Source organism: Colletotrichum abscissum, assembly GCF_030869225.1.
Source record: "Colletotrichum abscissum strain IMI 504890 chromosome Unknown Scaffold_37.1, whole genome shotgun sequence".
Taxonomy (NCBI): Eukaryota; Fungi; Ascomycota; class Sordariomycetes; order Glomerellales; family Glomerellaceae; genus Colletotrichum; species Colletotrichum abscissum.
In genome coordinates this window covers 444,255-457,079 of record NW_026850287.1, presented here as the reverse complement: position 1 = coordinate 457,079, position 12,825 = coordinate 444,255, and the positions used below count along the sequence as shown (strand labels likewise).

The 12,825-nt window shown below is 52.9% G+C and overlaps 5 protein-coding genes across 5 annotated transcripts; 2 read left to right on the top strand and 3 right to left on the bottom strand.

Moving 5' to 3' along the window:
• Nucleotides 1-1,669: 1,669 nt before the first annotated feature.
• Nucleotides 1,670-3,670, top strand: CABS01_12442 (SART-1 family protein; the record flags this gene model as incomplete). Its single annotated transcript, XM_060545795.1, has 2 exons — nucleotides 1,670-2,483; nucleotides 2,541-3,670. 2 exons carry the CDS (start codon nucleotides 1,670-1,672, stop codon nucleotides 3,668-3,670), a joined length of 1,944 nt encoding a protein of 647 aa, XP_060396652.1.
• A 333-nt stretch (nucleotides 3,671-4,003) lies between these two features.
• On the bottom strand, nucleotides 4,004-4,645 carry CABS01_12441 (uncharacterized protein; the record flags this gene model as incomplete). Its single annotated transcript, XM_060545794.1, has 1 exon — nucleotides 4,004-4,645. One exon carries the CDS (start codon nucleotides 4,643-4,645, stop codon nucleotides 4,004-4,006), a length of 642 nt encoding a protein of 213 aa, XP_060396651.1.
• Nucleotides 4,646-6,543: 1,898 nt separating this feature from the next.
• Nucleotides 6,544-6,771, bottom strand: CABS01_12440 (uncharacterized protein; the record flags this gene model as incomplete). Its single annotated transcript, XM_060545793.1, has 1 exon — nucleotides 6,544-6,771. The coding sequence occupies one exon, from the start codon at nucleotides 6,769-6,771 to the stop codon at nucleotides 6,544-6,546; it is 228 nt and encodes a 75-aa protein (XP_060396650.1).
• A 984-nt stretch (nucleotides 6,772-7,755) lies between these two features.
• Nucleotides 7,756-10,521, bottom strand: CABS01_12439 (uncharacterized protein; the record flags this gene model as incomplete). The annotated part of the gene is made up of 3 exons (XM_060545792.1): nucleotides 7,756-8,573; nucleotides 8,677-9,639; nucleotides 9,759-10,521. The coding sequence occupies 3 exons, from the start codon at nucleotides 10,519-10,521 to the stop codon at nucleotides 7,756-7,758; spliced, it is 2,544 nt and encodes an 847-aa protein (XP_060396649.1).
• A 1,001-nt stretch (nucleotides 10,522-11,522) lies between these two features.
• On the top strand, nucleotides 11,523-12,695 carry CABS01_12438 (ornithine carbamoyltransferase; the record flags this gene model as incomplete). Its single annotated transcript, XM_060545791.1, has 3 exons — nucleotides 11,523-11,852; nucleotides 11,909-12,599; nucleotides 12,655-12,695. 3 exons carry the CDS (start codon nucleotides 11,523-11,525, stop codon nucleotides 12,693-12,695), a joined length of 1,062 nt encoding a protein of 353 aa, XP_060396648.1.
• Nucleotides 12,696-12,825: the final 130 nt, after the last annotated feature.

The following is a 12,825-nucleotide window of genomic DNA, read 5'->3' as shown; positions in this document are numbered from 1 at the left end:
TATTGGAGTGGGAGCGGCCTTTGTCTGGAACATACGCTCCTCGTAATTGGACGAACCTGAGAAAGAGAGCGATGCTTTAGGTCATTTGAAAGGAGAGGCGAGTAACAACTGTCGTTGTTGTTGTTGTCCCGTCTGAGCCAGCCTCATGTCTCATCGGCATCTGGAAGCTGGGCATGCGATGCTTCCTCACCCACCTGCGCTTGCTGGTGGTGTGATGCCATCAAGTCGACATCATCAATGCGGAAACTCCTTCTCCCTCGAGGCCGAAATGTCCTTTTTACAGCTTGCTCATTTGCTGCCGTGCAGTAGCGTCGACCAAGCTGTATGAAGTGTAACGATGTTACGGCGGAGTCTCCTGTTGATATCGGGCCGGACGAGAGAGAGTTAGCCATGCCAATAGCTACCCCAGATCACACGGCTGCACCCCGCACCGGCCATCCCACATGTTGGCCAACTTGGCCCCGTTGAGACGGCCGGCCGGGATATCCAGAACGGGGACTCTGCGCCGTAACCGACAAACTCTGATGGCCTTGAGAAGCGAGAGGGTGGGCACCAAGATGCAGGAGCAGTATGCATCGTCGGACGGCGCAAGCTTGAGATGACAGCGCCAGGTACGGGATGCGCCGAGAAAGAGCCCGTGGAGACAATCGTGGCTCGTCTATCGATTTTTATCCGCAGGTCTTTCACATGTCTTCTTAGGTAAGAATGGTACTAGATATGGGATATTTCATGTAAAAACCTGGTAACAGCATCTTCAAAAGTGGTCTATGGTCTAGGCACAAAAGAGATGCCCGCAACTCGGTTTTACATGGTCCGCGAAGACTGTTATTGCGAGATGGTTGCCAGTTTCAGGCAAGTGCGATTTTTCCTTCTCACTTGAAGCTGCCGTAAGCCTGACGCGCCACAGTCGCGGGGCAAAATCCGGATGGAAGCTACCACTTTACGCGCTCGAGATAGTGAAATTTCTTCAGCAAAATTTACGTGGAGAAGACTAGGAGTTCTCCAGGGTCAAAGTTTGTGGGCAAGTCATGGTTTTCCCTAACCTCATAGATCGACGATCTCGGCAAAAGGGGTAGGAATATGACGTCCCCAGTACAAGATTACACCACGCTCAAGCTTTTGACGGCGAACATGGCTGCCTCAAGACCGGTCACTCTTGAACCTGTCGATCGGAAGATTGACATCATGAAATTTGATGGCTCCTTGGATGATCGAGCTGCCGCAGAACTCGACCCTGACTCCCGTAGGAGCAGAGGAATTCTGGGCACAGGCCCGTGTTTGTTGAAGAAGGGAAAGAAAGAGAGAAGAGAATTTTCGCAAGGCTGCGCTATGTAGTAAAAATCAGAGACCCACCTCGGACGATTAGCTAAGCACAGGTCGTTGGCGGTGGAGAACGACCCTGATGAGCCTGGGTGCCTGGCAAAGTGTTGGTGAGCCGCATGCTTTTTCCGGTTGGCCACGAAGTTTGACGCCTGGTAAGGTATCCTTATCGGAATCGCACTTGCAACTCCAGCTTCCATTCCGTCGATGCTCTCCATAGTACTTTCACCGTCCGCAGCCCTCGACTCACCATCGTGTCAACTGGCGAAACCGCATCTCTTTTCAACCCTGCACAACGAAACGGACGCACCTATCGCCAGAAATATTCAAGACGCAAGTTACAGCCAAGATGGACGCCGCGACCATCGAAGAGACGAATCGCATCCGCGTTTCGCTGGGCATGAAGCCATTGCCGGTCCCTGGTGCCGCCCCAGCCGAAACACAGCACGACGATTCTGCATCGGAAGAAGAAGATGCGTCTGCGACACTCGAAGGACGTCAAGCGCAAGCATACGACAACTACCAAAAGGTTCGCGACGCCGAAGCCGCCAAGCGCAAACGAGAAGAGCGAGCCGCCGCAGCGAAAAGGGAAAGAGAAGCTGCGCAGCGCAATGCAATCTTGGATGGCAAGGGTCTCGGCGAAGCTGACGAAAACGACGTGGACGCAAAGGCATGGTTGAAAGCGCAGAAGAAGCGACAAAAGGCCATCGAGAAGGCTAGGAAGTTGGAGGAGGAACAGGCGGCAGCTGAAGCAGCTGCGCTCGCGGCAGTCGAGTACACTTCGAAAGACCTTGCTGGAGTCAAGGTCGCGCACGAATTGGACAACTTCCTCGACGGCGATGAACAGATTTTGACCCTGAAGGACTCGACCATCGACCAGAACGAAGAAGAGGGCGATGAGCTTGAGAACATGGACGTAAGAGCCAGAGAGCAATTGCAAGAGAGGCTAGATCTGAAGAAGAAAAAGCCAGCATACGACGTCTTTGCTGCGGCAGATGAGGATGGTGAACGCGGCATCTTGGCTCAGTACGACGAAGAAATTTACGGCAAGAAGGGCAAGAAGTTCACTCTTGATGGGTCTGGCGCTATTGCGGAGTTGGGAGATATTCTTGGAGCACCAGAAAAGGTCAAAAAGTTGCAAAACATTGATCTCGATGTCATGCGTAAGTACTGCCTAACTAAACATGATCATAATGGAACGTCGCTAACCCTCCATCCAGAAGACGCACCTACTTCAGATTACCTTGATATCTCAGAGATTAAGGTGAAGAAGCCGAAGAAGAAGAAGAACAAGTCAACAAGGCAGAAGCCTATTGATGAGGACGACATCTTCCCCCTTGATGCGACACCGGCGGACGACAACGAGATGGACGTAGACTCCGGCGCGGTTATCAGCAAGAAGAAACGCAAAGTGGAGGACGACAATTTTGTTGATGACGACGATTTGCAGGCTTCCCTTGCCATCCAGCGAAAGAGCGCATTAAAGAGGCGGAAGAAGAACCGGCCCGAGGACATTGCTCGGCAACTCAAAGAACAAGTAGATGAGCCGGACAATGAGGCTCTCAATGGCGGTGTAGTGATCGATGAAATTTCCGAGTTCGTGTCCAATCTGAAGAAGCCTGAAGAGGAGGAGGAGCGCAAAACAAAGAGGCCAAAGTCCACTTCAGTAGAGCCTGTAACGGCCATGGGCGCCGACGACGACGACGATGAAGATCACCCGATGGGCGACGATGCCTATGAAATTCCCGAGGATAGAGCTCGAGAGACATCTGCAGAGATTGCAGCGACGGGAGTGGACGAAGAGAAGTCACTCAACACCGGTATGGGTTCAGCTCTAGCACTACTCAGAGAGCGTGGTCTTATCAAAGACTCTCATGGTGCGGAGCGAAACATGAGCGAACGCCAAAAGGCCGAATTCTTGGCAGAAAAGAGACGTCTCGAGAGGGAGCAAGAAGACCGAGCCAAGTACCAGCGAGAGCGCGACAGAAACAGCGGCCGACTGGATTCCATGTCTGTTAGGGACAGAGAGGAGCGCGCTCGACAAGCAAACGCCCATCGCGAACTGCAGCAATCACGCGTCGTCGACGAGCTTTTCAAGAAGCACTACAAGCCCAACGTGGAGCTCAAGTACGTGGACGATCACGGCAGATCTCTCGACCAGAAGGAAGCCTTCAAGCACATGAGTCACCAGTTCCATGGCAAGGGCAGCGGCAAGGGCAAGACCGACAAGTTGCTGAAGAAGATTGAGGAGGAGAAGCGACGCGAGGCCAAGCCGACGTTTGACGCGAGCGAGAACGCAAACATGAACTCATCATCGGCGAAGCGGCAGGCCGGTGTTCGATTACAATAAAAGGCTAAATCGGGTTGGTGTCGGGACCATGGACCAGGAAAAAGGTGCAGACCCTTTAATATGTACAATCCAAATTGAAGCTTATTCCCTGCTGACACAACGTTCAACTCTTCAGACGCCCCCGGTTGATTTGCTGACGCTTTCTTTGTGATACCCATTCATCTCTTTTCCAAAAGTTGGAGGTGCAAAGTTGTACACTCTGGCATCCCTTGTATGCTGTTATCTTGCTTCGGAACAGGAAAGATGGCCCTTCTTTGTGACCACACAACGCTAAGGCCAAGTGGCCCGACCCCGCTGCGTTTGTCTACTACGTTGCCCAAGTCGTTGGGGCCGTCATGATGGACCTAGTAGGCTCTCCCAGCTCCAGCGTGGCTCGCGGGGTATTTCGTTTCTTGATCTTGCCGGTGTGACAGGCGCGTCGCCGAGGCTCTCGTATTCCCTCTGGGCCTCATCAATCATTCTGAATATGTCGTCCATGTTGAACGCCGACGTCGTCCGCCTCGGCGACATGGCAAGACGCTCCGGCGTGTGGCCGCTGCTCTCAATCGCATCCGTGACCTCCAGCATGAGATCCTCCATCAGCGGCGAGACGCACGGTGAAAAGTCGGCCGAGAAGTCGGACGAGGTGAAGGACAGCGGGCTATCCGGCTTGCTGTTGATGCTGCTGCTTTGACTCGGCTGCCGTTTCAGGGGCGTGACGCTCCGGCTCGTCGTCGACGTGGACGCCGTCGCTGCCGTTGGTGTCATGTCGATGCTGCCGCCGTGGGTCCGGCACCGTTGCTGTAAGCGGGCCCGTCTCTGGTCCCGCCGCGATCTGATGATGTCCCGAACGGCGTTGCCGTGGAACTCGCAATCTGCTGCCGCCGGTGAGCCGCGGTAGCAGTCCTTGCGGCCGCAGATGCCGTGTGTGAAGACGTCTGGGTGCGTGACTCTGAAGTTGAGCATGCCTGACCTGCCTGCGCCTGTACTCATCATGCTGGGCTAAATGTGACACCAATGTGGAGATGGGCCTTCGTGTAAGAATGAGAAGGAAAGCTGGTGAAGAGCTTGCTGTAATGAGATGCTCATGCCAAGCCTTGATGTAGGCCAACAGATGTATGAGCTAAATGAAGGATAAGTATCCGGAGGCTTAGATAGGTAGCTGAAGATGGAAAGAAGAACCAATATTTACCTCTTGAGCTTAAAGAAAAGCCTCAGCGCCCACGTTTTCTTCCTTCTACTTGGTGTACCCCGCGTTCAGCTACTCGTAAAAGCCAGGTCTCCGCCTACTGGAGTGAGTTTGAGTCGATCTCGCCTTTGAGCTTTCTTCGGCACTTGTAACCCAACCCTTTGGGAACCGCTCCCGCGTCTCCTTCAGCTTCTTCTTGCTCTCTTTTGCCCCGTTTCAAGGTACGCACGCGAAAAGGCGTCTGCGGCGCTGCTGCTAGAAGGCAAAATCTCTCTGAAATTCCCTTTTCCCTCACTCTTTCTCTCTCTCTCTCGGTAGCGAAAGCCCGGGCCCGGACTAATCCTGGAAACGGTGTGCTTGGAACAAAGGCCGATCTGCCAGCGTGGCGTTGACTTTTCCTTATTTCCTTATCTCTTTTGAGTTCAGGCGGAAGATGTACCGCAGGCGAGGATAGGTAGAGCAAAAGCCCGTAAGATCAGGTGCTACACGTGCGCGGTGGAAAGTCTGATCACTTGTTCTTTTTTGGCGTAGTTCTTGGTGTAGACCAGAGGCGGATGAATGACAGGGAAGGAATGAAAGAAGTAGTCAACGAACAAGATGAAAAGGCAGCAGAAGAAATAGAACGATCGAGGTAATATCCGCTAAACGCCTCTCTCTCCCTTTCTCACCACTCGAACCCAAGGAAGACAAAAACGCCCACGTTTCGTGTTGTTTCCTATCGTCAAACTCAAGGATCGCGATGGTGCGGGATCGTTGGTTTTGCTTGCTTACACATAACATGATTCTTGTGTCTTTTGCCCAGTCCGCCTCACCAAATCCTCCTCATGGCTTCATGCCCCAGTGGTCTGAGTCTCCCTTTGACGTTCCAATGAACCCAGTCCAAAGTCCTGTCCCTAGGCGACCTTAATCTCCAGCCCAAAAAGACCCGTAGCTCCGTCGGAGAATTTGCATTCCAATCGACCCTTATTTCCCGCTAGTCACTGTTTCGGTTGTTCGTCTTTCCCTCCCCTCGAATTTCCCCTTGCAACGTGAGTGTGAATCCCGCCCCCACGTGCAATCGGGATCGATCCTCCACGTTTGACGAGCGGGAAGTACGACAAACCTCCTGTGTTACACGATTCTATTGAGGCTGAATAGAGCGTATCAAGGGGCATATTGAATGTTTTAACAGAAATCGCGATTCCTCCCCCGCCATCGTCATCATCGCGATGGGGGGCGCAATAGTTGATGTGATGTGATCTGTCCTCGATAATCGCAATGCGTGTTGGTATTTCTCCCGCCCCGCGCCATGCCTCACTCGACAATATCCACGAGCCCCATACCATTGCCTCATTCTCCAGATTCCAAAATCGTTTTTACAAAAGCGTCCGAGACGCACACGCCCCGCCGCCGCCGCCGCCGCGGGGCTGCCAAATCAGCCCACATATCGAGGGAAAAGTCCGGGTCTCATGACAGCGGACCTTGCCGTGAAGTAGGCCACAAGCCATAGTTCTGTCACAGGGCGGGCGCTTTTCCCAATGTTCCAGCAATGTAAGACAGACAGCCCAAACAACCGAAAAAAGAAGAAAACAGCGAAAAACAGCTTAAAGGGCCGATCTGGCCAAAGGCTGAGAAAGGCAACAAGCGTAAACCAAAAAGGGTGGAATAACACGCCGTCGTAAAAAGGCCGAAATGTACAGAGTAGAGAGAGAGAGAGACGTTATCTTCAGGCACCAGCTTCGGGAGGGACCTCCTTGCCCTTGATCACGGCGTCGGCCGCCGCGAGTTGGTCCACGCCGCCGCCGCCGCCTGCTGCCAGGCCAGCGGACGACCGCCGCGTCACGATCCACCACGTCAGCGTCAGGACCGTGAGCCATGCGGCGACCCAGGTGATGACCACGCGCGGCGAGCGGCGGCGCCGCGGTGCGTAAGGGGAGAAGTTGATGCTCGGCATCGCGTGCAAGGGGGCGCCGGTGCCGTGGACGAGGTCCGTAAATGTGAGATGTTATGTGTTTGGATTTGAGACTGCAGCCCCCTTTGTTTGGTCGTGAATGACAAACGCTTGGAATTGATGACCGCGGCTGTCGGTTGGTACAAATAGCAGATTGTTTTATGAAATAGCCGGTATACGTAGATAATACGATGATATCGATTGATGATTCGACGTTGTAACGTAGGTGAGGTTGAGAGTAGTAGTAGTCTTGATGAACCAGCATTCAAGCCTTGAGTGACAGTGAGTGGGTCATTTGACGCGAGACATGTCAAGCACTGTCTCGCGCACCGTGTCTATGTGTTGGAATATACATGACAGAATGGGCAGCGGTTCGCCCCTGGGATTCGATTTACTCTCTGTATTAATCGCTCACTATCAATTTAATGTTTCTAGAAATAATATCGGAGCTGAAGAAGTAATAAACGCGTCGGGTATCAAGTGCAGGGACGATGTCTGCGTTGGCCATCCCTAGCACTCGGAAGGACGGTTTAAGGGATTGTTCAGGATTCAGATCAATTTTATAGTCGTTAACCAGAGATGACTCAAGTGAATAGTTGGGGCCTATTATAGGAACTATACCATTACCTGGGCCCTTGAGAGGTCTCTCAATGCTTTATTGTGATAGAGGGAGACATGGACAAGAAGATATCTACATGTATCTGAACTTGGCAGCCCATAGCACCATCAACGGTTTACATTCAACAAGTATCCGTAGACCCCTTCGAATGTGTGGAAATCGGATTTATGTCATCGAAATTTCGAGAGATATCAATTGACCATATTGAGTGTATTCACATAGCCATGTGGCTGTTCTATGCATTGTACTGATATACAAGTTACGACTTGTGTTTTCTTGTCGCTTTGCGCACAAGGCGCCGACAGCCGCCCCCCAAACCAATTGATAAACCAATCAACGCCATATTCAAGTCCAAAGCCAATCATCGTTTACAAACGAATGCTTGCACCTATTCCCTGGCCCTCGTACCAGACCGTATCCTTCCAATTCCCAATCCGTACAGTGACATTCGCACTCGCATCAAGGGTTAGGGAACCTCCAATCGCTCTCTTCACGGCATCATAGCCCACTGATCCTGCAGACCAGTCAACAGGCAGCCTGGGCGTTACAGACATTCCCGGCGGCGCCGCAAAGGGCAGGCCATAGACAATACGGCCGACCGGCTCTGTGTGATTATACAACGCTGTAGCGTTGATCCAATCAACATAAATGGTGTTGTACCGTAGCGGAGACACTAGGGTAAACGTCGCTGTAGAGGAAAGCACGTGGAAAGTCGCATCTCTAATGAAGTGTCCCTTCTTGTCGCCTTCTCCGGGAAGGTCCAACTTCGGAGCGGCAATGCTGATATTCAGCTTTGATAGGCCCTCGCCAATGAGAGGGGCAGTCGGAATTGTGCCTCGATGAGTCTTGACGTCTATGGTGACATTGCGTCCGGAGAGATATTCTGATATCATATCACTGGCAATCTTGCGGCCAGCTTCGCCCTCGGCGGTTGGGTCCCAATTTGCTCTCACAAGCAAATTTGTGTTGTTGCCCTTATCGACTGTCAGATTCTCGGCAGTAGCACTGCCAAGCACGAAACCGTCCCTCACAATATGTATGTTGATATATGGTATGGAGGCTGTGTACGGTGTCGGATTTGTGATGTTGACCAACGCCTCAAGCGTCATCGCTGAGGAAGAGGTACTGATAATCTTCACGTCTCCCACTTGTGGGTGAATGCTGCCAAAGGTGTCGCCAGGGAGAGCTGCACCAGTGTAAGCCTTCATGCTCGCTCAGTTCCCCTTAGTGAGCAGGGACATAAGAAATCAACCCACGATAAGACAAACAGTGCCGGACTTAGTACGGACGTTTTACCGGGATTTTGCCCTCAGCAGGGACATCCTTCAAGACCAAGTTTCCAAGAGCCGTATTAACTCGAATGTCGACACTGGCCTTGACGTCCAGTAGGACCTGCTTTCCGCCGAAGAGAAGTCTCTGCATAACGTCCGTCAAGACATCGCCATCGGTGATATTGAGGGGAGCATCAATGACCCGGGACGTGATTCTCAGGAGAGGCTCGTGTTTCTCGTCGCCAGCCTCTTTTGTTGAGTTAGCGGACTGCCACTTGTCGAGGTTGAGTTCCCCGAGTTTCTTGTTCTGATACATAACGTCTGCCGTGGCTCTCAAATCCGTGACATTGATGTCAAAGTTCATCTCTTTCGGAAGACTCGCGAGAACCTCAACCGTACCCGAAACCTTTGGCGATCCATCAGGGTCATCCGGGTCCGCCATAGGATCGGGCAATTGAAAGTTCACATCGGTGAGCGAGAAGCTCTTGATGAGGTTGTCAAAACCCTGACCCGGGAAGGGAACAGGAACAGTGATCTCGGACAGAATGTCGCCGACCCAGTCTGGGGTGTCTGAATCGGGCATCTTGCGACCACGAACGTAGACAGTAGCAGCCTCGCCGTGCATGTACTGATCCAAGAATTTGTCCAGAGGTGATGACTTCGAGTTAGGGCAAACTCTTGTCAGTGACTTTGGGAGCTCTCGGATGATACCAGAGACGTTGACAGTGACATCGGTTCGTGGCTTGATTGAGAGGGGCTTGGTTGTGGCGTCGGCAAGAAGAATGTAGGGGTCAAAAGAATTGCAGTTGGGAACCAGAACTTCAAAGCCAAGTTCCGGTACATCTAAGCTGACGGGAAACTCGTTGTAGGCGGTGATGGCTACGTCGGCGCCGACAGCTGTTCGCTGGCCGTCCGAGTCTGGCAGGTCTCGGAAGTTGAGGCGGGAAATGTTATACTGCGGCAACGTTGGGATTTGGTTCGCTAAATGAGGCATCAGTATGGAGCTTGAAGGAGCATGTTGTGATTGAAGCATAGTGGTATTTAAAGCAGAACTTTTTCTCCAAAGTACAGGGAAGCAAAGGAGCGGTAGAGTGATTGACCTTCAAATACCAAGACCTCGCTCACTGAATGAGTGCCGAGTGGGAGGATTCCGGACTTGAGTGGAATGTTGGCCTTTCCAAGCACCCTTAGCTGGTCGAGCTTTCCATCTAGCCATTCGTTGGCAATCTTTCGGTACGCTTCGGCGTCACCGGGTGACAGTTCGGCGATGAAATCGATCGCGGTAGTTTGGCCATCGACGATACTAATGGTGAGTGGCGGCACAACAGCAGTGCCGAGCAAAGCGTCGTCGTATTCTGGCAAGAACACGCCAACCTTTGTCTGTTCTGTTCCCAATTGCCTCACAATCCAAGTTGCAAACTTTCCAATCCTTCGAGATGTCGTGTCCTGGACCCTAGAGCCATCAAGCTTGAAGTTGGCCTGAACACGTGCCCGCACACCATCCGTCGTGATTGATTCTAGGGCCAGATTCGTCGGCTCGACGACGGCAGCCTGCTTCGCATACTCTTGAACTGCCGAGGGTACGAAGAAGCAACCGGCCATGATACCAAATACCAACAATATCAATACGGTGATGGATATCACTGACGCCCATCGTACAGAACTCTTAGTGGTCGTGCTCGGCGGGTTCGAAGCGAGGGAGGCGGCGCGAGACCTCTCTGGGTCATCTTGCTCGCCATCGTATCGGGGCGTCGCAGAAGAGCTGGACAACAGAGGCGCCGATTCGGACAATGAGGAGTCATCTTCGGCCCTGCCCTTGCCCTTGCCCGCCAGGAGCGGCGATCTTTCTTCGTCTTCAGCCATCGCGTGTAGAGTATTCTCGTGATCACAGTTTGTGGTGTGTCGTTATCGGATCAGAGCGCAAGAAAGTCCGTCATCGCCGGTCGAGATGACAAACAGTAATGAAACCACGAAAAGTCGTACAAAAGGAAATCATGCAGAGAGGAAGTGTACGGGGTTCCGATCTTGCCCAGACAACCCAGATAGTCGGGATTCGTAATGGTGATGATGTCAAGTAACTTGGTTCATCCCAGGACGGGCAGTGCAGTTGAAGAGGCCGGGGTGGAGGTCAGCTGAAACCAATGAGACGAGATCTGGTCACCAGGGCGGACTTTCCACTCAGCGCCCATGTGGATGGCTGGGGATGATCTTCCCTCCCACGCCTCAATCGCCCTCCAGTGCCTGGCCGGGTGGGCACGGGCCATTTCCTTCCTTCTCAGGCACACATGCACCACCTGTGCACCCTCAGCCTGCACTGCTGCAGTTGCAGTAGTAAATCACTGCCCACCGATGACTGCCCGGACTAAGGCCAACTTATGTTGTTGGCGAGTTCCGGTTCCGGCGCCTTCGACAGATTGGAAATGCCATTAGGAAAGGTACCTTATCTAGGTACACAGTGTCAGATTCTCGCCTCTGTAATCCTTATCGTGCTATCCTTCCATTATGACCTTGCATACGCCCTGTAACGCCCTGTGATTTACAGGCAAAGGGTGACTCTGAAATTTTCGGTGTAAAGCGGTGAGGAGTTCGTTGAGTTTGCAGCCCGCAGGAGACTTTGTGGAGGTCCCGGCCGTTGTGGTCTCTCACTGAAGCTATCCATCCAATCCAATCGTGACTCAATCAACTCTTAATACTCATCAATTGACCACCACTTCGACTCACACGCCATTTTTTTTCTTCCTGTTTACAACTTTAGATCCAAGCTTCATCCATTGGCCCTTAATTGACTTGAATCTGCCTTCACCAAGCGGTCTACGACTTCTCACATTTCAGACATCGAAGCCCGACACACCAAGTCGCCCACCATGAAGCAAACAGCTTTCCGAGTCACTCGCCAAGCTCTCAACGGCGCCCAGAGCCGCGCATACTCACAATCGACCGGCCCGCGCCATCTCATGTCCATTGCGGACTTGAGCCCGGCCGAGTTCGCTACCCTCGTCCGCAACGCCGCCTCAAACAAAACCGCAGTCAAGTCCGGCAATGTGCCCCAGGCGCTCGCATCGAGCTTGACCGGCAAGACCGTTGCCATGATGTTCAGCAAGCGCAGTACCCGTACTCGCGTGTCGACGGAAGCTGCCGTGGCTCTCATGGGTGGTCATCCCATGTTCTTGGGCAAGGATGACATTCAGCTCGGGGTACGTTGACTGAAGCTCACATGAGATGGAGTGCATTCAAGTAACAGGCTGTCTAGGTCAACGAGTCTCTGTATGACACCTCCAAGGTCATCTCTTCCATGACCTCCTGCATGGTCGCCCGTGTCGGTCCTCACTCTGATGTCGCCGGGCTGGCCAAGGACTCTAGCGTCCCCGTCATCAACGCGCTCTCCGACGACTACCATCCTCTGCAGATTATCGCCGACTTCCTGACTATCCACGAGGCATTCCCTGCTTCTGCCACCTCAGACAAGGCCGATCTGGGCCTGAAAGGAATGAAGGTCGCGTGGATCGGAGACTCCAACAATGTCCTCTTTGATCTGGCCATCGGCTGCGTCAAGATGGGCGTCGATATCTCCGTGGCCTCGCCTACTGGCTACAGCATTCCCGAGGCCATGAAGGCCGTCATTAACTCTGCTGCCAAGGGCGTTGCCTCTCCCGGTAAGCTCACAGAGACAACCGTCCCTGAGGAGGCCTGCAAAAACGCCGACATCCTGGTGACCGATACGTGGGTTTCCATGGGCCAGGAGACCGAGACCCAGAAGCGCCTCAAGGCCTTTGCCGGCTTCCAGATCACCAACGACCTGGCCAAGCGAGGCGGTGCTAAGGAGGGCTGGAAGTTTATGCACTGCCTGCCTCGTCACCCCGAGGAGGTAGCCGATGAGGTCTTTTACAGCCCTCGTTCCTTGGTCTTCCCCGAGGCCGAGAACCGTCTCTGGGCTGCTGTTTGTAAGTTCAATTCCCATATCTCTCGGCAGACTTCACGACGCTAACGATTGAACAGCTGCCCTCGAGGGCTTCGTTGTGAACAAGGGCAAGATCTAAATGGGATATGTGTCGGCGTTTAAAAGGCTCACAGCTACAACAAAAGGCGAGGCGTTTCTTTCTTTGGCAAACAAATGGTACAGATTGTGTAGCAACTTGGTAGCATTGAAAAAGATGGCAATACCCCTTC